This window comes from Phaseolus vulgaris, chromosome 11, assembly GCF_051622355.1.
Source record: "Phaseolus vulgaris cultivar YP4 chromosome 11, ASM5162235v1, whole genome shotgun sequence".
Lineage (NCBI taxonomy): Eukaryota > Viridiplantae > Streptophyta > Magnoliopsida > Fabales > Fabaceae > Phaseolus > Phaseolus vulgaris.
The window spans coordinates 3828216-3853308 of NC_143508.1; the positions used below are offsets into that span (position 1 = coordinate 3828216).

At 31.3% G+C, this 25093-nt stretch overlaps 3 protein-coding genes and 1 non-coding gene across 7 annotated transcripts; 2 read left to right on the forward strand and 2 right to left on the reverse strand.

The window, feature by feature from the left end:
- Nucleotides 1–1394: 1394 nt before the first annotated feature.
- Nucleotides 1395–6371, reverse strand: LOC137820657 (cytochrome C oxidase subunit). 4 transcript variants are annotated; one of them, XR_016517284.1, is made up of 7 exons: nt 5815–6371; nt 4464–4801; nt 4191–4343; nt 3297–3389; nt 3038–3151; nt 1950–2043; nt 1395–1738 (listed from the first exon to the last, which is right to left on the reverse strand). XR_016517284.1 is itself a non-coding variant. In XM_068624844.2 (7 exons), exons 1-7 carry the CDS (start codon nt 6215–6217, stop codon nt 1517–1519), a joined length of 1362 nt encoding a protein of 453 aa, XP_068480945.1. In that variant the 5' UTR covers nt 6218–6371; the 3' UTR covers nt 1395–1516. The 4 variants fall into 4 exon arrangements, 1 of the variants encoding a protein (XP_068480945.1); XR_016517285.1 differs by having other exon boundaries at nt 3038–3096; nt 4438–4801; nt 5815–6347; XM_068624844.2 differs by having other exon boundaries at nt 3038–3096.
- A 9480-nt stretch (nt 6372–15851) lies between these two features.
- On the forward strand, nt 15852–18638 carry LOC137822054 (basic transcription factor 3). The gene is made up of 6 exons (XM_068626952.2): nt 15852–15991; nt 17188–17255; nt 17530–17678; nt 17770–17826; nt 18198–18236; nt 18320–18638. The coding sequence occupies exons 2-6, from the start codon at nt 17188–17190 to the stop codon at nt 18487–18489; spliced, it is 483 nt and encodes a 160-aa protein (XP_068483053.1). The 5' UTR covers nt 15852–15991; the 3' UTR covers nt 18490–18638.
- Nucleotides 16508–16593, forward strand: LOC137811677 (small nucleolar RNA Z159/U59). Its single transcript, XR_011081115.1, has one exon. It is a non-coding gene; the product is annotated as a small nucleolar RNA Z159/U59 (small nucleolar RNA).
- Nucleotides 18639–20285: 1647 nt separating the features above from the next.
- CLV1 (Leucine-rich receptor-like protein kinase family protein) lies at nt 20286–24557 on the reverse strand. The gene is made up of 2 exons (XM_090296981.1): nt 21373–24557; nt 20286–20901 (listed from the first exon to the last, which is right to left on the reverse strand). The coding sequence occupies exons 1-2, from the start codon at nt 24023–24025 to the stop codon at nt 20528–20530; spliced, it is 3027 nt and encodes a 1008-aa protein (XP_090153107.1). The 5' UTR covers nt 24026–24557; the 3' UTR covers nt 20286–20527.
- Between the last annotated feature and the right edge of the window lie 536 nt (nt 24558–25093).

Here is a 25093-nt window from a genome sequence, read left to right on the forward strand (position 1 = left end):
CAATGTATTCATGTCTATACTTACCTCCTTTTCCATGCATATCTTCTAAATCAAACTCAAAGCATCCTCGAACATCCGTCTTTGCATACCCTACCCAACTTAATCACAATGTAATAAAGACAATTATGTGTAACTTATGTAATTTATTACTAATTTTATTTTATTAATATAATTTATTTTATTATTTTATCTTTTAGGTTTTATAACTTTTTTTAAAGTCAATTAATTACCTATAATAAAATTATAAATATTATTTATTTTATAATAATTTTTTATAAATTAATTATATTTTTTAATGATTATGATTAAAAAAAATTGTTATAAACAAATATCAACACTCATTTACTTTAGTGTATATGTTTCCACTAACAAGTAATAATGATTTTGAGAAGTAGATGTGAATCTATGTATACTGCTTCTATGTAATTATACTCGTGAGTTTTTTATATGAAAAAATGTTGGAGGTGATTTAACACCAATGAAACCATTTATATAAGAAAGTTATAAGATTACTTCAATTCAAAACCTTAAAGTCATTAATTTAAAGAACCTATTTAGTTAGTTTCTTATTTTATTTAAGGACTCACTTTCCTCTTCTAGGACAAACATCATTTTAACTTGTGCATCAAATCAAATTATTTATTTCTTATTTAATTGAATTAAATTTGTGTCTACATTTATTTATAATTAACATTAAAAACTTCAATTAACTTTGTAAGTAATCATGAAATGCGCAAAATATTAGCTAAATGTTCATTGATTGTAAGCTTATTGATTTCCAATTTTAATTTTTTAATTTAATAATAATTTAGAATGTATTTTATTTATAAAATCATAAAATATTAGAATTAACAGTTTTATTAGTAGTAAAGAATATTTTCAGCAACCAAAAAATAGAAGAATTTTCTTAACCATTTAATCCAGAAATTAGGTCAAGCAAATAATATACAAAATGTTATAAAAAAATATAATAGAAAAACATTAATAATACTAAATATAAAAATTTTAATAAAAAAACTACTCTTTGTTCTTTTCCTATTTCCTTGAAGAGATTATGAACAGTAACATGTGTTTGCAGTTTCAGCACTTACAAAATTATCATTTTAAAAATTAGTAAGTATTAATTAAGGATAGTAGTTCTAAAAAACTGAAAATTGCATACTTGGAGTGTGTTTTTTTTGTTGATCTCTCTCTCTCTCTCTCTCTCTGCAATTTTTCCTCTGAAAGAAGTAAAATGCTGGCAAAAGAATTCTATGCATAAAACAAAACTAGCCAATTAAGAGGGTCACTATCCTTTCTTACAATATTAAGGAGAGAGATAGAGAGCAAGGTATTTGCACAATTCTTACATTTACAATGGTAGAGGTTAATAATAATTTTGCAGCAAAATCGAATGAAGTAGTCCAGATTGGAAGAGTTCTCTTCTGTGTATAGGATTTGATCATTGACATGTAATAATAAAATGAAGTAAAACAAATGGGACACTATACAAACTAAACAAAAGAAAGCGAATTATTTATATTCCTTTCCGAAGAGCAACAAATAATACAATAAAAATGGGAGAAACAAGAAAAAAAATATACGGCAAAACCTGATTCATTGCACTTTCTTGAACCAGGCCATCATCTTCTTGGGGGTAGTTAGATTTTTTCTCTACAAATGCATCAAAATAATTCTGGTAGCCTGTGTTCTTTAAATGAAATGGAGATCTTGTTGTCACTTTCATCATTTCCATAGCCTGCCAGAGTTTGTAATAACCCATGAATGCAAAAGATAAAAAGAAATAATTAAATGTATGTCTTCTTTTCCATGATGTGTGTAGGAAACATCATAGAGAAATGTTTTAGACACTAAACAAAGTACAGTTCTTTAAAATTCAGGTTGAACTGTTATGTAGAATATTATATTTTGGAAAGACAAAACACATTGCTCATCACACCAGAAATTACCTGAAAACTGTACATGAACTGTCTTGCTTTCTTGCTTACTTTAGGACTTGGGTGAGAACGAAGCTTCTCGTACATACTTCGAGCCTCATTGGACCTGTCAATAATCAAAATATGTAAGGAACTCTTGAAAAAAGAAAAACTGGTCAGTTAATAATAAACACCACCACTTTCTAGTCTACAGGCTGTAGTTATTCCTACACAAAGTCCCAGTTGTACCAGACTAACTAACCTATAATCTAAATGTTCACTAAGACTACAGGGTATGGCAATAAAAACATACAGCTCATTCTCAAGAAAAACAAGGTCTCAATCAAAATTAGCTCGGTTTCATATGCTGCAGTGGCAACTGACAAGGATTTCATTCCCATATTTTCCCCACTGATTGCAACTTCACTTTTGGAACAGTTAAATAGTTAAAGCGACCCTCTAGATATGAAGATGTTATTTCACTATGAACTAGTGTTTATCTTGCCCTTTGCATCAGGCAACAAAATTGACATCGGAACCCTGATTGTGAATGCGGCTTAAATTTGACCACTTCAATGGCAAAGACCCCTGTTTCCATAAAGAACTTCAACAAAGACTGAGCCATCTCAGCCACGGGAACCAACCAACACTTTAATTAGAGTTGACTTCTAGAGTCATATCCTGTATTTCCAACATTATGAATTTTGGGGAGGGGAAGGGGCCTACTTCATCACTTCGCATCAACAGCCTAAGATTATACAGTATGATTGGGTGATGATGACATCATCAAGAAATGGAAATAAAACTTCTTTTGAGGGTCCAAATTTATGAATTGAGGAATATTGGAGACTACAAGGCAATACACGATAAACCAATTTGACACAATACTATGACACTATTTTCAGAACCACTTAATTGTTCATCCTTTCAAGTTAAACATACACCAACAAACAAAATGCATGATTTTGAATAAGAAACAGTCATCAACACGAACACACAACACAAGTTGAAGTTACAACCTTGCACATGCAAATTCAATGCTAGTGTGTCATCAATTCTATGCAGAACACAATTTGGCAGTTTCCATTAGAAGTTTAAGTATGTGAAATTTCTGAACATACCTACTGAGGGAGTCTTGACAAATCGACCACTGCAAAGCAGCTAATCCATGGAGTTCACTCTGCAAAGACATGATTAATCTCATATATTCCTCCAATTTTTTTCCCTTAGTTTCCCTGCTAGAGTATAGGTTATTACATTTAAAAGTTCAAAAAATAGAAAAGAAAAGAGCATCTTCCGCTGGTCCCCATTTTCACCTTCATCAAGCATTTATTTAGCTGGTTTTCAAAGGGATGATATTAGCTTTATTAAAACATTTACCTCGAAGGTTAATTTATCCATGACCTTCTCATAGCAGGACGATGCTTCATTCAGCTTTCCGTCATTCATTAACAAGTCACCATCCTTCAATAACTATAAATATCACATGCAGTTTAGAAAGTATGTAGGCTGGGATTATCAAGCAAAAGATAATCAACTAAAGAAGAGGCAATAACAAATTAAATTAAAAAGATAACCATCTAAATAGACAAGCATTTAGAATTTAAGATATCCTAGCTAAAGGATTAAAAAAGTTTGTGCATGCTGATGTTCAATCTGCCAATCCTGGTTCTCATCTTATATATCTGCCCAACCCCTTGCCCCCAATCAGTCAATCACAATACTGAACTGAAGGCTTCCTTGCTATAACCAGTGAAGATTGAATTTACCAACCAGGAGGAAATCCAAGAGACTATTAACATGTCCGTCAATATAAAGGTTAAGCTTAAATCATTTCAATCCCAAAATGGTATTTTGATGTTGCTAGATTAATTTATTTGATATGAGCAGGCAAAAAGGATTAAAAAGTTTGTTTGCTCGAAATCATCAGTTTTGAAATTACTTATTTTATTTTCTTGTAAGTATAATTGCTTTGAACTGAAAACGGTTAAAAGGCTCTAAATTTAGTTTATTACCACTGAATGCATTTTGAAACATTTTAGGAAGAACATATAAGTTGAATGTCAATCTATCATATTCTATCAAACCAAGTTAGGTCCATGATTTGAATAAGCCAAGAAACCGAAGCAGCTTGAGCCGTATTATTATTTTTTATATTGGTCATAGCAATCAATTGTTAATGATAATCAACAGTCAATACAAATATTACAAAAAGAATATTAAAAGAAGGAAATAATAGCAGTAATATTTTGGGATATAGCTATATATGCGTACCTCCTCACACTCAGATTTTAGCTTTGGATCAATATTCAATCCATATTTCTTTTTGTAGGCAGCAAGTAGCTGCTTTGTGCGAGCTTCTTTAACAGCCTTTTCTTCTTCAGTCTCTAGAACCTCCCCTGGACGTATAACTCTCCCACCACCAAACTGAAAATGCCCAGAAAGAAAGTGTAAAAAGTGGGGGTAAAGGATAAAGGGGAATCATAAACAAGTGGACAAAATTGGATTCATTAGGCCGGACCATTTGACAAACACTAAATACCATACAGTTTTTGAAATATTGGCCGGTCTAGGAAAGACACCCCAGGTAGAAACTTTTGGCTTGTAAAGTTCATCCTCGTCTTCCTTAGTCTGTTCAGGTTCTGGAACCGTTGCATCATCAAACTTGCTTGTGTCTCCAACAATAAGCTCCACCTCAGGCAAGTCATCATCAAAGAAGGGGTCTGAAATAGGAACTAACCCAGGTGGCAATCCCCTAGTCTTCTTCTTATCTGCAAAGTCAAGCCCCACAAAATCCATCCTTGAAACTGAAAGTTCTCCCTTCCTACCAACTTTGTCGTCTATAACATTTTCCCCTGAACTCCTCTCACTCCCTCCCAAGGATCCTAAAATCGAATCCAAACACCCATTTTAGCACTGCATGCATATTGAAGTACAGATATATACCTTCTCGTTATACATTACTAAAGAAAAATCAATGGAAGTCCTAGTAAGATGGAAGATATCAACAAATATCTGTCACACAAGTGCCCTCAGGTTTGTTTCTAAAGTATCAGTTTCTCTACAAGTACTCGTAAGAGAAAAATATTTTAAAACTAAATAAACTTTTTTATCAGTTAAAATCAAATTAGCTTTTAGATGAAAAACCTTCCATAGCAGTCAAAAAGTATATAAGTTTTTTTATAAGAGTATTCAGTTGAGATTTAAGAAAAGACTTTTATAAAATGTCATCTAGATTTTAAAAAATTATGTAAGAATGTAATGATTTTTTAAAACATTTTGATTAGGATTTATAAAAATTTAAAGGATTTAACGTGTTTAACAAATTCATAGCTATTCTATATTTTACTTTTTTCACCAAAATTAAAGTATATCTAACTTGTAATCAAAGTATATCTTAATTGCAGCCAATGCCAATATCCAAGATATAACATTTGATATTAAATTATCAAATGATTATTGAAAATAGTCAGTAATTTTCTTATTCGTCATTATTTTAAATAGATAAAATCTTAAACATCCAATAAAAAAAATTACATGGTAAGTCATTATTTGAAACAAAAGTAACCTGAACTTGTGATCAATAAATTTCAAAACAGTTACCATAATTAATGAGAAAAATAAAAGAAAAACAAGATTTTTGATTAAAAAATGTAAAATCAATACAAATTATAATGAGAAATTGATTCTAACATATTATTTTCCTATATAACATTTATTTGTATATTTATAGTTCTAATAATTCTCCTTATTAATATATTTTCTCGTTCTTACTCTTGGCTCTTAGAGTTATGATTGTTTTAAGGGGAGCATGGCTTAATCACTGAGAATTATATTAATATTACATTAATCGAACACGTTAATGAAATTATGAGCAAAAACAAGTACTAATTATTACCTTGTGTTTGTGTTGTTTCGCTAAGAGCAACACCTTTGTTCTGCTTGTACTTTTTGGCCTTCTCCATTGCAATCTTCACGGCGTCTGGCAAATCCTTTTGGCCCTCGCCACCGACGATTCCCTTTTTAACCGAATCGTCATCAGCAGCGCCTTGCGTAGTTCCCAAACCGGGGTTCGATTTTATGGACTTTTTATAAGCTTCGGCCTTACTGAACGCAAGCTTCACGGGATCAGCTGGGCCCGTTCGGGCTTCGGGTGAGGGTTCAGAAGATTCAGTGTTGTCGGGACCCACGGCCCAGCACATCTGCCTGGCGGGCTTAAGAGACGCTGAAGGCGGGCCTGCGAGTTTTGCGGGGGACGCGACGCGTAACGAAGAGAACCATGGAGGCTGCAAACAAGCCATGTTTGATGTGTGCGAGAGAAAACGAAGGATCAGCAAAACCAAGTATGTGTCGCAGTGTTTGCAACGCAGAGGAACCGAGCCATCGCGTTTCTGGTTCCTATTCTGTTGTTTGTTAGATAAGGCAAACAAACCAAACTAGCATTTTTTTTTTCTTACCTTTTTATCAACTTTAATATAAAAAAAAGGGAAATTTCCTATCTAGCACTATTTAGACTTTTATTTTTCTAACTAGCACCCTTTTCTTTTTATTTTCCTATCTAACACCCTTTTATTTTTATTTTCTTATTTAACACCCTTTTACTTTTTATTTCCCTATCTAGCACCATTTCAAAAATAAATAAATAAATAATAATTTATTTATTTTTTGATAATTTTAATTTTGAATTAATTAAAAAATAAATATTTTTAATGTTTAAAATAGTTAGAAATATAATTAATGAATAAAGAAATGAGTTTTTATAAAATAAAATAAAAAAAATTAAAATGTTTAGTTTAAAATTATTTTTTTAAGAATGAAGAAAATAAAAAATTAAACCCTACAACAACATAAAAGTTGAATCTATAAACATAAATTACTATTTATTTTTATTATTATTGATGATGTAATCATGTTAATTTCAAGTAAAAAATACATAACATAATTACAAAAAAACCAAAGTCAATTAGTAATAATTAATAGTAAGTAATATTGAAGTGTCTATCTAAATGCAAAATCCTAAAAATAAACTAATGCAAATGTTACACTTAATGCTTAAAAATGAGAAGCAAAAAATGAAAAAAAAGAGTCTAGAAAATAAAAACAACAACAATAAAAAAAAAAAGAATGGTAGAAAAAAAATAACAACTAAAAACATGAAAGATATAAAATAAAGGCAAACCAAATTAAGATAAAGATAAAAGATATAAAAATAAATCCAAATAAGATAAATATAAGAGATATAAGGCGATACTAAATAAGTATATGTTGATCATAAAAATGAAAATAAATGAAATATGATAATTCATTTAATATTTTCTTCAATGGTACATTAAATAGTTTGTGCAAAATGAAACATAATTAATGACGAGAAGTGCACAATCCAGTAATGTTGGGACATATTCTTTATGTGTGTCTTGGTGTTTGACAATATGGACATTTTTTTTTCGATCATGTTGTTCTTTTATGTCCATATCAGTCCTTATTTAACTTTGTTTTTTTATAATTATGTCCTGTATTTTTTACTTGACATTAACATAATTACATCATCAATAATAGTAAAAATAAATACTAATTTATGTTTATATATTCAACTTTTATGTTTTTGTAGAGTTTAATTTTTTATTTTATTCATTCTTAAAAAAATAATTTTTAAACTAAATATTTTAAATTTATTACTTTTTTATTTTTATTTTATAAAAACACATTTTTTTATTCATTAATTATATTTCTAACTATTTTAAACATTAAAAATATTTATTTTTTAATGCATTCAAAATTAAAATTAGCAAAAAAAAAAATAATTTATTATTTTTTAATTTATTTTTGAAATGGTGCTAGATAGGGAAATAAAAACAAAAGAGTATTAGATAGGGAAATAAAGACAAAAGAGTGTTAGTTAGGGAAATAAAAGTGTAAATGGTGTTAGATAGGGAATTTACCCAAAAAAATATCATGAATTACAAATTAAAAAATTAAAAAATAAATAAAATATATATATATATATAATCAAGTTTTAACTAATTCTATCATCTTTAGTTGTTTTTAAAATATTTTCATTTATTTAAAAGTTTATTAATTGTTTTGTGTTGGAAATTATGCAGATTTTTACTGCATAATTATGCCATTTAAGCCTATGTTTGTTGTTTTGTGTTGGATTGTAGTTAAGTGGTGTGAATTTTTTGGTATTTGTATAAATATTGGGACATGGAATCTTCCATTTTAATTCATTTAATCATTCCTAATAAAAAAAGTGGAAGATGATAATTAGCCTTGCTTAGCATTTGTCCTTGAATATGATGAGTCACTTATATCAGATGAAGATGATAGAAGGAGATTCACTTAAAAAATGAATTTAGTAAATACTTGCTTAGTTATTATATATTTATGGATCTAGATGTGCTGTTGGAAAAATATTTAAAATAAATTAAAACATATTATAAAATATATAATTGAATCAACAATTACCAGGGATCCAAGTTATATAACTTGATCAACTTTTACTATATAATCATATGAGTTATACCATAAGGGGAGATTTAATTAATTATGTCTAATTTTATAAAACTGCACTTGTTTTTTATTATTACAATATATATATATATATATATATATATATATATATATATATATCAGTATAATTCGATTACGGGTAGATACAATATCAAATAAAATAAATATTTTTTCTAATAGCAAGACATTATATTTTTTAGGGTAAATCAAGGACCTAGTATACTGCAGTGACATTTTCGTAATTTTTTAAAAAATAGACTAGCTTTTTTTAAATTCTTAAATGAGGATAGAGATTGAACAATATATGTAAAACTTATGTTTAGATTTAAAATATCTACGTTAAGATTAATATAGAAATTATCATCATATAACTTATGATAAATGTGGAAGAGATTATTTTTTCGAAGTAATTTTAAATTTGATTTATTTTTAATTAATGTAAATTTTTTAATATATATTCTAAATAAATATCTTATGAATCAAATTAAATATTTATGTAGTCTAACAATGAATAATACAAACTAAAAAACTTTTTTAGAACAATTTTCTAATATTATATTAAAAATAATTTAAATTTAACTTATCTTCGTAAAATTGATTTGTATATATAAATTTAACATTATTTTTATTTGAGGTGGACTTTGAAAGTATAGTTAAATAAAAAAATTAATAAACTGACATCAGTGATTTATTGAAGTGTTGTGAAATTGTAAATAAAATAAAAAAAGTAGCGTTATTTTGAAACATATGCTATTAAACCAGGTTTTTTGTAGGGTTGGAGAAAAAAAAAAGTCTCAATATATTTGATAATCTTGACCATTAGATGACTTTTATATGTTTAATTTCAAAATTGAATTATGTTTCACGAAACACTGAAAATAAAAGTTGTAGATGTTTTTTTTTCGTTTATTTATAATTTTTTATTAATAAAAAATTAAATAAATAAAATAAAACATTTCAAGATTCCATCCTTATAAAACCCCCACACAAATTTTATACTTTATCATATACATTTCCCTTACAAAAACCCTTATAATTATGTGTATTATTTCATGATAAAAAATAATGTATTAAATAAAGGATAATAGCTACAAAAATAATATATTAAATAACATATATTATAGTCTTTGGAAATGACATTTATGAATGCGGCTATGATACTAGTTGGACTTGTAAATCATTACTTTTTATACATTTAGAAACATATACAAGTGTTGCTATCAGAAATAACTGTATTTATAAATTAGATTTACAAATGCAGTTATATAAGTGTCTTTTTATCTCTTCCATTTAAAAATACGTGTTCATCAAATACGATTATATATATAGTCACTCATATAAATGTAAAATAGCCGCATTCGTTTTGTCTTTCTGCATCAGTAATGAGATAACATAAAGCCTTGGGTGAGTGGTTGCATGATAGATGAATCTACATGCACCGATGAGTTTGATGAAATTCAAGTGCATTCTTCACTGCAGAAGATCAAAACCCCCATTTATAATGTTTTTTCGTTGTTTAGCATTGCCTTGGCATTCGTCAATACACTTTTCTAATTAATGTTGAATCAAGTAAATCATATATACTCTTTCAATCCGTGTTTCTTCAATGTATATCACAACAACTATAAACAAACACAATATTTTCCTTATGGGGTGCTTGCGTTGCTTGTTTCATCACCCATTAAGATTATTGTAAAATTGTGGCTCCAAAGTGTGATTTCTTATGTTATACATTACTTAAGAGAAACTTGTTTCATAATATTGAAAAATCAAATGGAAACGAACATAAATATATTTTAGTGCATTAACAAATGTTTTATAAGGTCAAATACTCGAGAAATAAAAAAAAAATCCGATGTTTTTGTAAAGTGAGAAACCGAATATCTTCTCTAATGAGTATCTTTCTGTAATCTCTTACTACGGTTTTTTATATGTTATTCTAACCACTCATCATCTATCTCAGCTTTAGCATTAATAGGATTTAATTACTTAATGATTGCACCATGGTGGTAAATAACCTTTCTTGCATTCTAGTACTTCTTTTGCTATTTTGATATGGTTGTATTTGGAGTTCTGCATACAACATAATTGCACAAGGTTAAGGAAAATCAACTATAGTACTTGTTTTCTTTTGTTTCAGGCCATTGTCAATAAGAATTTCATATCAGCATTGTACCCTCACCAACTTGTACTGTGAGTGTTGGGTGGTCCACATGTTAACTTGCACAGAGGATCACTAGTTGCACAAATTGTTTGCAAATTATGAGTTTCAACATAGGTTTCAACAAATTGTTCTTAGTGATTTATGATTTATTAGTTATTTTTCTTAGGTTTTCTATCATTTTTACATATATGAATGTGTATAAAAATAATTATATATTTTAGAAAGGATTTTAGCACCAGTGGAACACTAGCTACGTTGCATAAGATATTATTTGTTTCACACTAAGAGAAAATTTGTATTGATATTATATCATTTACTTTTATCTCTTTAACTATTAAGTTCTTTTATTTGAACTAATTATTTTATTTGAACTATTTGTGCTACTTGCAGAAATAGAAAAAGATTGTTTCAAGAAAATGACAGAAAAGACACAAACAAACTACTGAATATTCGAATATTCTTAACTGTTGTTCATTCGAATATTCTTAACTGTTGTTCACTTTAGTAAGAAAAAAAAAATTCAACCATACAAAACACACACGTGTAGTTTGGAACCCAGAAACTCACAACTTTTTCTTTTTCTGGATGGAATAATAATTTACTTTTTTAATATATATAATTTATCATTTAATAATAAAAATAATATTCTATTTATTTAATAAAATAAATAATTGAATAATTTTTTTTATTTCAGAATAAACAAATACTTCTCTTTTTAAAATAATGATTATATATATTTTATTATATATGTATATGAATTATAAAATTATATATTTTAATATGTATCTGCATTTTCTACTTTTTATCATTTATATATATATATATATATATATATATATATATATTTAATATTAAAATTTAATTAAATAAATATGAATATAAATGAGAAGACATATAAATTATCTAAGTACACCTACTTATATATTGTGAAAAACATAGTCAATATAATGTTTATATATGGTAAATTCATGTAATATGGTTAAATTTACAAATGTCATGCACTTTACAAATGTCATGCAGAATGGTAAATTTACACAAATGTCATGTAATTTACATAGTCAATATAACAGTTACCCATGAATTTGGTGTCTTAAAAATGTTAATAATAAAATATAAACTTGATATATATATATATATATATATATATATATATATATATATATATTCTAAAAAAGAAAACACTAATTTACCATGTCATGGTTATTTGCAATATTTAGTCTTGAAGTTTCTCTTCCTCGTTCTAGTGTTAATCTTTTATCACTTATATTTTCCATTTTGCTATATAATCTAGAAAAATTATAAAGAAAAAATTATTTAAAAAATTCTAAAATAAATATGATTAATGAGACTTGTAAAGTAAAAGTAAAAACAATAAAATAGATGCAAAACAATTATTAGTGTATAGTATTTGCTCTTATACCCTCCTTCAACATTACATTGTTAATTTTATTACTTTCATTCTCATTGGTAACATGAACCAAAGTCTCATAATGGAGATCTTGAACCAAAAGCTTTGTCATCTAACCTTTTCCATTCTTTTCAATGGGCACGTTATGAGTACAAAATAATAATCTATGCTTAACACAAAAGCTGAATACAATGATCGGTCATACCATCGCTATCCATAATGGAAAGAAACATTTACCTATTTATATAATAGATCGTATGGTAGACCATAAATTAGGAGAATTTTCACCTACTGTAAACTTCTGAGGACATGCGTAAATGATAATAGATTTCGTTGTTCATTTTGACATCCATTTTTAAAGAGTAATGCATAAATCAATCAATAAATATTACAAAATGGAATTCTTAGGAAAATGAAGTTCAACTCATTTCTTTTAGAATTCATTAAATAACGAGGATCAGACAAAAGCAAAGCCCTCTAATGATAGAGACAACACTTAAAGAGATATTAATGCAATGATATGTTAAGTCATTCTCCTCCATCTACTCACAAACTTCAATTACAATTTCATAAGACAAAGGTCAAATTAGGGTTATAGAAATATTAATCAAAACATAGAAAGAGAAAGAGAAGTGAGAATGAAAGTGGAAAGTACGGTGGGTTTATACGGAGATATTCAGATTCAATAGGGACCAAGTAGAGAGGAATTAAAAATTGTTTCTTAAATCAATTTGAAAACTGTTCTTTATGAAACTACGAAATGCCCAGAATAATTTAATAGAGTGAAAGGTTGTTATAAAAGGAAAATGAAAAAAATAAATAATAAGCGTATGCAACTTTTTTTGAGGATGCAACAGAGAGTGTCTTCCTCTTTCTACATTCCTTCCTTTTTTACTTTCTTCTAACTGAAGTTTCTCCATGTCTGAAGATTGTGAATAAGTAAATCAGCTTCGAAGTAACTTTTTCGTAAAACATAAAGAAATGAAAATATATTTAAAAAATTTAATTTAATTTTTTTTTTGAAATTTGAAGTGTTTCGAAAAGCTTTAGGGTTTGAAAATTGAAAAATTTTAAATTTAAAAATTTTGAAAAATTTCAAATTTTTTTAAAAAATAGGAAATTACGCAATACCCATGATAATAAAATAAAATCAAATATTAATATAAGGATAAAATAAAAAATAAAAAATTTAGGGGAGTTAAAGAGCGAAATCCCCTTTATATATAGGTATAGATAAGAGTTATATCATGAAATTTTGTTTTACTTTATATGGGTATGATTATAGATTACTTTAGTATTTGCATTTAGATTTATATTGGAATTAGAAGAAAATATCTTTCTTCAAATGAAGACATTATATTTATAAAGTCGGTTGAGAATACTCTTCGTACTAGATTTAGATTATATATTTTTTTCATGATAATTGTTGATTGTGTAACTTGATTAATTATTTCAATTAATTATTTCATATAATTGATGTATTATAATGAACATATATTTTTATATACTTTTCGATCCTAAGTATACGGTGATGTTCAAATGTCGGCCCATATATTCGTACACATCTCAACCTTTATGTGTTACTATAACAATCAACCTCTTAATCTCTCATAAGCAATATTTTGTCTAAATTTTATCAACTCCGTAAAGTAAATGTTCTTATTGGTGTTGAGGGAGCGATCTTTCTCACACAAATATTTCTCGATTGACACTCTTAATTTAATATTTTTCTTCAGTCTCGCGATGTGGTTCACAAGACACTTCAATATTCAAGTCGTAGTTGAAATGAATAAATACTATATTAAATACATGTATTTCATGTGATTGCAAGTTAAACTTATTTATAGGATTGTGTTGAATCCTACCACACAATCTAAATTAACCTAAATATCATGACTAAACTTATCATTAGTTTGATATCAATCAGTTACGTAGCTTAAACCCTTTCAACCGATTTTCAATAATCCAAATTCAACCATTTTGTAGAGCATGTGAAATGCCTAACCCAAATTAAGCAAGTTGGGGAAATCATAAACTTCTTTAAGGATGATATCTCATTGGTTGTCATGTCATTCTCCTGGATATGGACTCGATGGACTAAAATTTTGAAAGGATTTAGATTTCCTTATTCACAACAAGACCGTTTGCGTAACTATTGGCTCAATAAACAAATATTTTCTATGATTTATTTTGAATTACAGGAAACACCTACAATCATTAAATCTCAGAGTTTAAGGTTTAGGATTTAGGATTTACTAACATACAAGGATTGGTATTATATATTGATTGTTTCTTCTAATTAAATGTTAATTTGTTACGGGAGTGGAGTTGAAAAGTGAAAAATTAAAATAAAGAAGAGGAAAAGAATAAGAAGTAAACATATTTAAATTGAAAAAACTAGTGTAAAAAGTGTAAATATATATTTTTAAATTAAAAATAATATATTCTTAAAATGTTTTTATCATCAATTAATTAATTTTAATTAAAAATATTATTTAATTTTAATTATTATTCTTACTAATATCATTTTATTATGTAATAATAATTTATATTAGAATGAAGGTGGGATCTCCAACACACCCCCTCACGTCAAGACTGTCAACTCGTGCGTGGGACTATATATTATGGATGGTCCGATAGCGGCCCGATAGCGGGTGGCAGGATAGGCCCAATACAAACACTCGCTAGGATAGGCTCGAAAGGGCTCTGATACCATATTACGAAGTGGACTTTAAGCCTAACTCAACCCCATAAAACCGGCTCATGGAGTGAGGTTTGCACCCACTTATATACAATGAAAGGCTCTAATCTTTAGTCGATGTGGGATCTCGAACAAAGGTGTCTTACATGCCTTCTTTCTTACATATTTGTCCAAACATTTGTCGACATATTATGAGATATAAACACAGTGTTTTCTTATTCACATTATAGTTCTTACCTTGTTTAATAAAACACAATGTAAATTGAATTTCAAAACATTATGAGATAGTTATTCTATCTGTATTTAAAACTTCACTGTATTATCATATTTTTGGTATCCCTAAGTAAAACCTACATGTAATGTTTATGTATCTATTTTTAGATTTTAATTTTCACTAAAAATATCTAAATATTAATTAGGGATAATTCCAAGCGATTTTTATATTTATTTTTTAAACTTTTATCTTAAGTAAACAACCATACAATTTCACAAGATTATTAATAGTCAACTAACTTAGTTAATTATCAAATAATTCGTTCAATAACCCAATTTGTTTTATAATTGTACTAGGTCAGTCATTAAACAATGTAAAAAGTACCTCTAAATCATTAACTATCATATTTTGGCATACCATTTAAATTTAATATGAATTTATGTTACATCAAATGATACAACAACGATAAAAAAAAATTGTATAATGATTAAAATTAATAATAAATGACAACTTTATAAACATTTTAATTATGTAAGTGGAAGTTTATATTTATTTATAATATGTGATTAGTAAGATATATGTTAGTTAAACTAATCTTACGTATTTGCAAAAGTTGGTACCGAAATTATTAAAATAAAAATACAATAGCATAAAAGTGTAGTGACTAAATCACATTTTTCTTATTTTACTTATATCATTTTTTTAAACATTACAATTGTGATATAAATATTTTAATTTATTTTTTCGTTGTGTAAAGTAATATTTTCTTTAACTTGTTTGTAATTCATTTTGTACAATGGATTTAAATTTTTATCACATTATTTATAAATTTTAATTTAATCAACATTTATAATTTACAACCACTTTTGGGCTTTCAGTATTGGGTTTAAACAAAGACTGTGGCCAACCCAACAGCATAGGGTTTTTATTTTTATTATAAAATTGAGAAGAAAAAAAAGTTTAGGGTTTTTGCAGGCTTGCTCGTTGATATAAAAAGGAGTCCTTATCTCCTCTTATTGTTTAGGTTTTCTTAGCTTACCCTTTGCTCTCAGTACTGAGCTTAACCCAACTTCACAAGGTACGTTCTTTCTTCTTTTACCATTCAATCACAAAATTTCATATATTTTTCGCTGTGCCATGTAAAGGTTTACGTTAATTATTGGTTTCATCGGTTTCTAAGCCGTTTTGTTTTCACCTTCGTGTACTGTTTTTGTGATGTCATGATTTTGAGTTCTATCTGATTTCATCTCCCCGAATTTGGTCCTTTTTATTGGGATTTGTATACCATTTTCTCTCTTTTTTTTGCATGTGGGATTTTTGAAATAATCGGTTTTAAGTTGCAATTTTTGTCTGCAACATTTGGTTTTAGGGCTTCTATTGTTTCGAATCGCAGATTTTGTTTTTTCAATCGTGAACTGCTTCTTGGTGGATAGTGTATTGAAGATAAAATTAGGGTGGTTGCTTTTAATTGTTTTCTTATATGAAAGACTAAAAGTGGATAGGTTGTGTAAAGAAAAGACATGGAATCAATCGAGGGTTATAATGTGTGGTGGGAGGTATTTTCAGTGAAGATTGTTGATTGTGTGTTTACATTTCCTCCGATGATGAACAAAAATGAACTTTCGTTCTTCTGAGCTTTTTCCAATGCGGAAAATTACTGGAGACCTGAACTGAGGAGGCTGCTTAAAATGTCCTTCTTTATTTTGTATTTACTTTGTTGATTTTTTTTCTCAGGTTGCATGTTGTTATTATCTTTTCTCAATGTACCTGGTATTGATTGTCTGATGTTGTAGTTAGTATATGGATTTAGTGTAACACGTGCGTGGGGTTTATTTAAAGTAGGGCTGTCACCTTGGTCTGATATGAGCTAGTATTTAGTTGAATTCACACTGTTTTATATGGAGCACAACATCTTCAAAATCCATTTATTTGGTTCAGTATGGAAGTAACATATATACTTTAAACCTGTCAATTTGAGCGTGCATTTAATTTCTTGTAGGGTAGTATGCAAAGGCCATATAATATTACTTGTTCCGCGCTGTTAGCATATGATTCATGCATGATTCAATTGTACAATGTAGCCTATTTACCTTTGCATGTGGCATGTCACTGGATTTTAAATTGAATCTGCAACCAAGTTTCACTATCTGTCTACTGTCTTTGTATTTTGTCTTAAATTTCCTCTCCAGTTTTATACCATTCCTTTTTGGATCTTTCTATGTTCCTAGTTGGTTAGGATGAAATTTATTTTTTTTCTTTTTTGCCTTTACCCAGATGAATCGGGAAAAGTTGATGAAGATGGCTGGTTCGGTTAGAACTGGAGGAAAGGGTACCGTGAGAAGGTATTTCCATACATTTAACCTGGCTTTTCATCTCAATAAAAAGACAGTTTTCTATGTAATGACTATTGGATTTTAACATGCTACGTTTTTCATCTTTTGTCATTGGATTTAATGTTACCCTACAGACTTTTTTAGCTTTTCCCCTCTACCCTCCTTTCCACTATGCACTTATTTGAGGGATTGTAATCAATTTGTTGGCTTTTTCATTTTTTGGAAATAAACACACAATGCATCTGTTGAGTTGAATTTTCCAATGATGTTTTCTCTTTTTCAGAAAGAAGAAGGCTGTCCACAAGACGACAACCACAGATGATAAAAGGCTTCAGAGCACTCTGAAGAGAATAGGGGTGAATGCCATTCCTGCAATTGAGGAGGTCAATATCTTTAAGGATGATGTAGTTATCCAGTTTCTAAATCCCAAAGGTAGTATCAGCTCAGAAATTTATAAATTTTAATATAATAGGCTATATGTTTTGCTTCAATCATATTAAGTTGGATTTTTTTTTCTTTCCAGTTCAAGCATCTATTGCTGCAAATACTTGGGTTGTAAGTGGTTCTCCACAAACAAAGAGTAAGCGACTATTCTTTTTCTTTATTGTCGTATGGTCTCTTTTCCATGAGTACTCTCATTTTATTTGTAAATGTTGTAAAAACAGTATGGAAATTAAAGTAGTGGTTGTGTCAATCTTCTTGGTTTTCTGATTAGGCTTTAATGCATTAAGGGCACAAACACCTTTGTTATAAGTTGGACTATGCCAACGCATTGCTTCCTCCAATTTCTAGAGTACTTGATAGACGCGTATTTGGTTCAGTTTATTTTAGAGAGATATTTGCTTGTTTTTTGTCAACATTATTAAGTTCTTGAGTAACAAGCAGTTAGTTCTTCACTGATTTATGACCGAGTTATTAATCAAAGTTGAAATAAACTTTTTTCTTTTACAGAGTTGCAGGATATACTCCCCAGCATTATCCACCAATTAGGTATGTATTCTGTTTTTTTTTTTCAAAGTTGTCTATTGGTGCATCTCTTGCCTCAATTTAACATTTTGATTATTAAAATGCAGGACCAGATAACTTAGAAAACCTTAAGAAGCTTGCGGAGCAATTTCAGAAGCAGGCTCCTGAAGGAGCTGCTGGCTCAGCCGCAGCTCAAGAGGAGAATGACGACGACGTCCCAGAGCTTGTTCAAGGACAGGATTTTGAGACAGCTGCCGAGGAGACCAAGGCATCTTAGAGTGTTATTGTTATTGTGCCATCGTCATATATTGTGTTTTTAATTTTTTTTTCTTTATTTATCATTCCAAGTATTTCAGGTGTTCAGTTCTCCTGTCATATACTTTAAACACTTAAAATACTCTATTAAATCTGCTTTCCTCCATCCAACTAGGTATACTTGACTGCATCTGCTTGCATTATTCGCTATTCGGTAGTTAGTGTCGGTATTTAAATCCTTCCTGATTTGCCCCTCTTTTGGCTTTGATGGAATTTTATATGGAACAACTGTTTCTAAAATTTGATCATCATAATCTCTCGCGTTCTTTTAAAGTTTAATCTTTTATTTTAACCATTTTTGTGGAGTAAGATGATTTTGATGTCTAAATTTGTCTGAACTGAGCATAATAGCAGAATGCGAAGTGATTCAAAGTGTAATTCGCAGTCTGAATGGTCTATGCTATCCCAATGAACTCAACTGTTTCTGTAAAATGGTGCTGTCGAATGATTTCTGTTCAGTTTAAAGATCAATTAAAATTTCTAATTCGTTTAAGGAAAGATTTCATGAAATAGTTGCTTGTTTTTAAAATGAAAATGAATTAACAAATTTAATGAATTTCGTTAAAATTCATTGGTGGTTAAAAATGGATAAATTATTGTGTATTTACACGTGGCCCAACATGTATTAAATTGGCCTTGTATTACATGAAGCAAACTTTCGACCATGTTTTCTAATTTGGTTTTTTGAAAAATTTATGAAGTCTCTAAAATTATAAATACTAGCAGGAACATTGTGTGTTCATTTTCTATATGGTATCTTTCAAAATAAAATATCTATATTATTATAAAATACAAAGCAGAGTGTGAAATTACTTTCTTTAGTAGTTGGGAAGATTTTTTTCGTTACTTTTCCTTTACTATATTACTTAATAGCATATTTTATTATTTTATTTTTAGGATTTTATATTTACTATAGGGTAGATAAAATATATACTTTCAGAATATAATGAATGCGTACTATCTTAATTCATTAAATTATTAATTGAAATGGATGGCGAATAAAAGATGTATCCCATTCACACTTGCAATCGTAAGAGTTTATTTCAAAAAAAATTATTGAAAATTAGATAAAATCTTTCAAAAATTCAAATTAAATATTTACTCTAAATTTTATCTTAATTACGTCAGACCCCCAAACATTTAAATCATAATTTGTGATGAGTTAGATGGCAGAAAATATTCACATTTTAAAATAATCATTTTATATTTTCCATCTTTATTTATTATACTAATAATGCTTTTTCGGGATAAGACCTTTCCTTCACCAAATTAAATTAGTTTTTTTTTTTTTTCTAATTAAAATGATTTCGAATCTTCCTTTTGTTAAAAGATAAGGCCCCGAATAATATGGATATCAATATTGTCACAGAAGATTTGTGGTACTTTACGCTTCACTCACTTCCATATTCCAATTTAGTCTCTTTTATTATGCCTTTAACACAAGTAGTTCATGCCAATGCTAAAACTGTAGTTTTATACCACATGTTTAATATAACAAACCCTTAATTTTAAACAATTCAAAGTAAAAAATTTAACCTTCATTAAAATCTTCAATATATTTATATATATATAGTAAACATTTAAAAATATATAAAAATAGAATTTTTTTCTTATATTTTTATTATTGTTTAGTTTTATGAAATTTTACACAAATAATGAAAAAATGTTTGAATACTTTGTATATGTTCACTTATTGGTATGCATTTAATATGCAACTTTAGAAGTTATATATAATAATGCAGTGTGGGACAGAGGAAATAATAGCAGTCACAAATATTTTCTACAAAATTTGTACATGCAGAATCAGGAAAAGCCTTGACATGAATGCAAAAATAATTGAAACCTATTTTACATTTGATACTATACTATACTACTACAGATTTGTTTTGCTGCTCCACTTCCAAGAAACAACACATGAAGTTATTGGTACAGTTTCCTGTGTGTTAATTTATTCTGAAAGAGGTGAATGTGGATGACCAAAACATCATAAGTATATGTGTTTAGAGATTAATGAGGTTGTGGTTGTGAGTGTGAGTGTGAGTGGTGGAGTGAGGAGGATTGGTGAGCATGTGAACCACTTCCCTCATGGTGGGCCTGGCTGGGCCCATTTCCCTAACACACATCATCCCAATATTGAACATGTAAATCACACTTGTCAATGGATACGCACTGAGCCTTGGATCCACCACTGCCAACACCAACGCTGCATCCGACGGCGGAGAGATCTCCAATCTCGTTTTGTTGATCCATCCAACGATGTCCACTCCATCTCCAAACTCCCCCACTGGTTTTCTCCCTATTATCAGCTCCAACAGCACCACCCCGAAGCTGTACACATCGCTTTTCTCGTCCACTTTCAACGTGTAAGCATACTCTGCAAACCATTACAAACAAATCATCTTCCACCAACAAATCATTAAAACAATGCTCATTCTTAAGAAGTGTAATTTTACCCTAATTCAAACTCATAAAATCGATAAGTTGAGTTAGATTTACTTCGTTATAGTCATTTCGATTCTATCTTAACTATAGTTTGTAGAGTTTATTTGATCACCATTCATAATATATTATCACATACAAGAGTTCCGACTCTTTGTTATAGTTATTTCGATTCTATGTTAACGAGAGTTTGTTGGATTTATTAGGTCAGTCGCTATCACCATTCATAATATATTATCACACACAAGAGTTCTGACTCTTGGTGTGAGAAGTGTGTTGAAATTCGACATCGACTAAAGATTAAAACATATTTTATAGTATGTAATTAGTGTAAATCTCAACTAATAAGTCGATTTTATGAGATTGAGTAGGAATATGAAGAAAAAAGGAAGAGGGTTAATGGAACCTGGAGCAATGTAGCCGTAGGAGCCAGCAATGGAGGACATGGACTGAGAGGCACCTGGGTCGTGGAGGAATTTGGCAAGTCCGAAATCGGCGACATGGGCTTCGAAGTTTTCGTCGAGCAATATATTGTTGGATTTGACGTCTCTGTGAATGATGAGAGGGGAACAATCATGGTGCAAGTAGCAGAGTCCTCTAGCAGCTTCCACTGCAATCTTGAACCTCATCTCCCACCTTAAGTGCCCTCCCTTCGCCCCATGCAGCCACTCTCCCAAGCTCCCATTCGGCATGTACTCGTAAAGCAGCAGATTTGTCTCCTTGTTCGACACGTAACCCAGAAGCCTCATTATGTTTCTGTGCCTTATCTTCCCCAGCGTTTCTATCTCAGCCCTGAAGCCGTAATCGTTCCTTCCGCTACCCGCCCCAACCAACCGCTTTATAGCCACGTCGGTTCCGTTTGGCATGGACCCGCGGTACACGATCCCCGCCCCTCCTTTTCCTATGATGTTCTCCTCCTTCAGACACTCCACCACGTCCTCCGCTTTCCAGTTCAGCCGCTGGAACGCCGTCAGCTTCCACGTCATCGCCCGGTGCAGCATCCTCCTTCGCATCATGTACACCGTCACCGCCACCAGCAGCGCCGCTGTGGCTATTGCGATCACGGTGATTATCGCCCTCGTTTGCTTAGAACTCCAAGGGCCGCGCCTTCTTCTGAAGGCGTCGTCAGGGTACATGGAGGAATTAGGGCAAGAGCGGGAGGAACAGAGATTGGGGTTCCCTTCAAAGGACTTGTCGCTGAACACAAAAAACTGGCCACCCGTAGGGAGCTTGCCTTTGAAATTGTTGTAGGAGAGATCCAGCGTTGTGAGGCTTGCCATGAACCGAATCTCGTCGGGGATTGGCCCTGTTATCAGGTTTCTGGAGACATTCAAAATGCTTAAGTCCGTGAGGTTTTTTATGCCTTTCGGAATCTCCCCGACGAGCATGTTCCTGCTGAGGTCCACGGAGGAGAGTGAAACGCAGTGAATCAGCGTCGTTGGGATTGCTCCCGTCAGATTGTTGCCGCTTATGTTGACGGTGGTTAGCATTGGTAAGACAAAAACCTCCCCCGGGATTTCTCCAACCAACTCGTTCGCGTCGAGTGAGAGTGTCTGCAGTGCCCTCAAGTTCTTCAACGCCGGGGGGATTCTCCCAGTCAGTAAGTTGTTGGAAAGTGTGAGAATCCCCAGAGAATCGCCGGAAATCTCCGGTGGCAGTTCGCCGTCGAAACGGTTGTTCGCGAGTTCGATTATCTTGACCGAAGGCAGTTTGAAAATTCCTGACGGAATGGCGCCGCTGAGGTAGTTATTGGAGGCTCGGATCTTGACGAGAGACTTGCAGTTTCCAATATCATCAGGGATTTGACCGTGAAAGAAGTTGTCGGTGATGAGGAAGGTTTGTAACCTCCCACTCTTGCACAAACCCGGAGGGATCAACCCGGTGAAGTGATTGGTCGTGACGTCGAAAAACTTTAACCTCCCGTTTTGGCCCAGATTCGGGGGCAGCACGAAGGAGAAGTTGTTTTCCCAGAGTTGCAGCGTTTCCAGATTCGGAAGCTCGCCGACGAAGGCGGGAACAGAGCCGCTAAGCTTGTTGTGGAAGAAGTTCATGAGAGTGAGGTTTCTGAGCTGAGAGAAACTCTGCGGGATCTCTCCGGTGAGACCGTTGAAGGAGAGATCCAGTGACATGAGGCTCTCCATCGCCGAGAATTCAGAAGGAATGGTTCCGGTAAGGTTGTTCATTTGCAAGAACAACGTGTCAAGTTTCTTCAAACTGCTCAAGCTCGGTGGAATCTCGCCGCTGAGGTTGCAGCTAGATAGGTCAAGGTATATAAGAGATTTCATGGCGCCGAACTCCGGCGGGATTCCACCTTCGTAAGCGTTGTTGTATCCGAGTTTTAGATACTTCAGCGTCTTCAACCGAGACAAACTCTCGGGAATCTTCCCCGACAAACTGTTAGTGCTTAAGCTCAAAAACTCCAAGCTCTTAAACTCGGAGTAGCTCTCCGGTATGCTGCCGGAGAAGTAATTTCCGTCTAGCTTGAGGTATCGGAGTTTCTCCAGTTTCACGAATTCCTCCGGAAGCTGTCCGATGAAGTTGTTGTCGTAGGCGTCGAAAACCTCGAGTTGGGTGATGGGAAGAAAGCTTTGGCCGGGAAAATAGTGGGAGAAGGAGTTGTGAGAGATGTTGAGGAGCTTGAGGGAAGTGAGGGCAGCGAGCTCCTTGGGAAGCTGGCCGGTGAGGTTGTTCTGCGTGATGGTTAGGTTTTGGAGTTTGTCGAAGTGTCCAATCTCCGGCGGCAGGTTGCCGAAGAGTGGAACGAAGGAGACGTTGATAGCAACGACTCGAAGGTCTTGATCACACGTAACACCAGGAAATAAACAGTGTGCGGAAAGCGAGGTAGAGAACTTCCAATCGTGAAGAGCATCGTCTTTGGCTTTGGCTCCTTTCATGGAGTCCTTCAGCTTCCGCAAAGCATCCATGTCACTGAAGGAAGAACACTTGGCCACGCTGAACCATACCAAGACCAAGAACAATAGCCTGTAACACACACCATTTCTCATCTCTCTCTCTTCCTTCCTTCTACTCATACATTTGGCTGCTCCTTCTTTTGACATCACACACCTCCTTCTGTCTCTATTTATATACACTGCTATAACATACTAAATTAAACAGCATGTGTGCATGCAATACTATTTCTGTTTCTACTGATTCATAAAGTTCTTCCAAGTGGATGCCCTAAAAAGTAAAGAAAAGAATAATATGCATCACCAGTAGCTGCACCAGATCCACTATAAGTCTGTGAAACATCAACCATAATTATGTTTCAAGAAAATTGTATACCTATATGGGAGAGGTCCTACCAGCAATTACTTTAGAAAAGCTTTCTCAAATCTTTTTTATATTAATGTCTACACATATCAAGTTAATTATTCTTGGTATATTTTATATAATATGACAGTAATAATATTCTTACATTCTTAATATGGGCCATGCACTCTACTAAATTGCTTGATGATGAAATATGCTTGGCTCACCAGTAGCAGCCGAGTCCGCAGAAGGTGGAGTTAGCTTTTGTGAAGAGAAAGATGCAATCTCTTCCTGACCATTCATGGAGGTTTGAACTTTTCATGAGCCTCACTTTGCAGTGAAACGAATTTAACGTGATTCACCAAATTTAAAAAGGGAATACATGAAAGTTTCTTTAAGTACAAGTCTTCTTAGCTACTGTTCTTTGGTATATCACAGGGATAATTAGTGCCCGTGCCAAAGCAAAGCATCGATTCTGTGTTTTAAGTTGTACTGTCAACGATCAAGAACTAGATATTGCAGAATCCTATTCTGTGCATGACAATAAATGGATATGCATATCAATGAAAATTTAAAGCAAATATTATTCATCTCAAGTTGTTAAATACAAATTACCATTTTGGAGTGTTGTGTCCTTAAACAGACAAGATGATATACAGATAAACAAAAGTTGTTCTTACAAACTGTTCTTGTAGGCTTCAGTTTTGTGTTAATCATGTTTTGGGTATGATTACCGTGTAATATCTATTTTGTGGTACTGTTTAATTAATCTGAAATATGAGATAACATGTGTGTATGAGAAGTGTTTTAGCATATAGTCTGAAGAAGGAAAACACAGTGTACAATATGAAGGGATTCCTCAAAGTTGTTGTAGC

Excerpts from the sequence above, each read along its gene's own strand:
- CLV1 (XM_090296981.1), bottom strand. The coding sequence starts at position 24,025 with ATGTCAAAAGAAGGAGCAGCCAAATGTATGAGTAGAAGGAAGGAAGAG. Across the intron at positions 20,902-21,372 it reads CTACGGCTACATTGCTCCAG|AGTATGCTTACACGTTGAAA; the intron begins GTTCCATTAACC and ends AATGGTTTGCAG.
- LOC137820657 (XM_068624844.2), bottom strand. The coding sequence starts at position 6,217 with ATGGCTTGTTTGCAGCCTCCATGGTTCTCTTCGTTACGCGTCGCGTCC. Across the intron at positions 3,390-4,190 it reads TAAAATCTGAGTGTGAGGAG|TTATTGAAGGATGGTGACTT; the intron begins GTACGCATATAT and ends TGATATTTATAG. Across the intron at positions 3,097-3,296 it reads TGGATAAATTAACCTTCGAG|AGTGAACTCCATGGATTAGC; the intron begins GTAAATGTTTTA and ends ATGTCTTTGCAG.
- LOC137822054 (XM_068626952.2), top strand. The coding sequence starts at position 17,188 with ATGAATCGGGAAAAGTTGATGAAGATGGCTGGTTCGGTTAGAACTGGA. Across the intron at positions 17,679-17,769 it reads CCAGTTTCTAAATCCCAAAG|TTCAAGCATCTATTGCTGCA; the intron begins GTAGTATCAGCT and ends TTTTCTTTCCAG. Across the intron at positions 17,827-18,197 it reads TGGTTCTCCACAAACAAAGA|AGTTGCAGGATATACTCCCC; the intron begins GTAAGCGACTAT and ends TTTCTTTTACAG.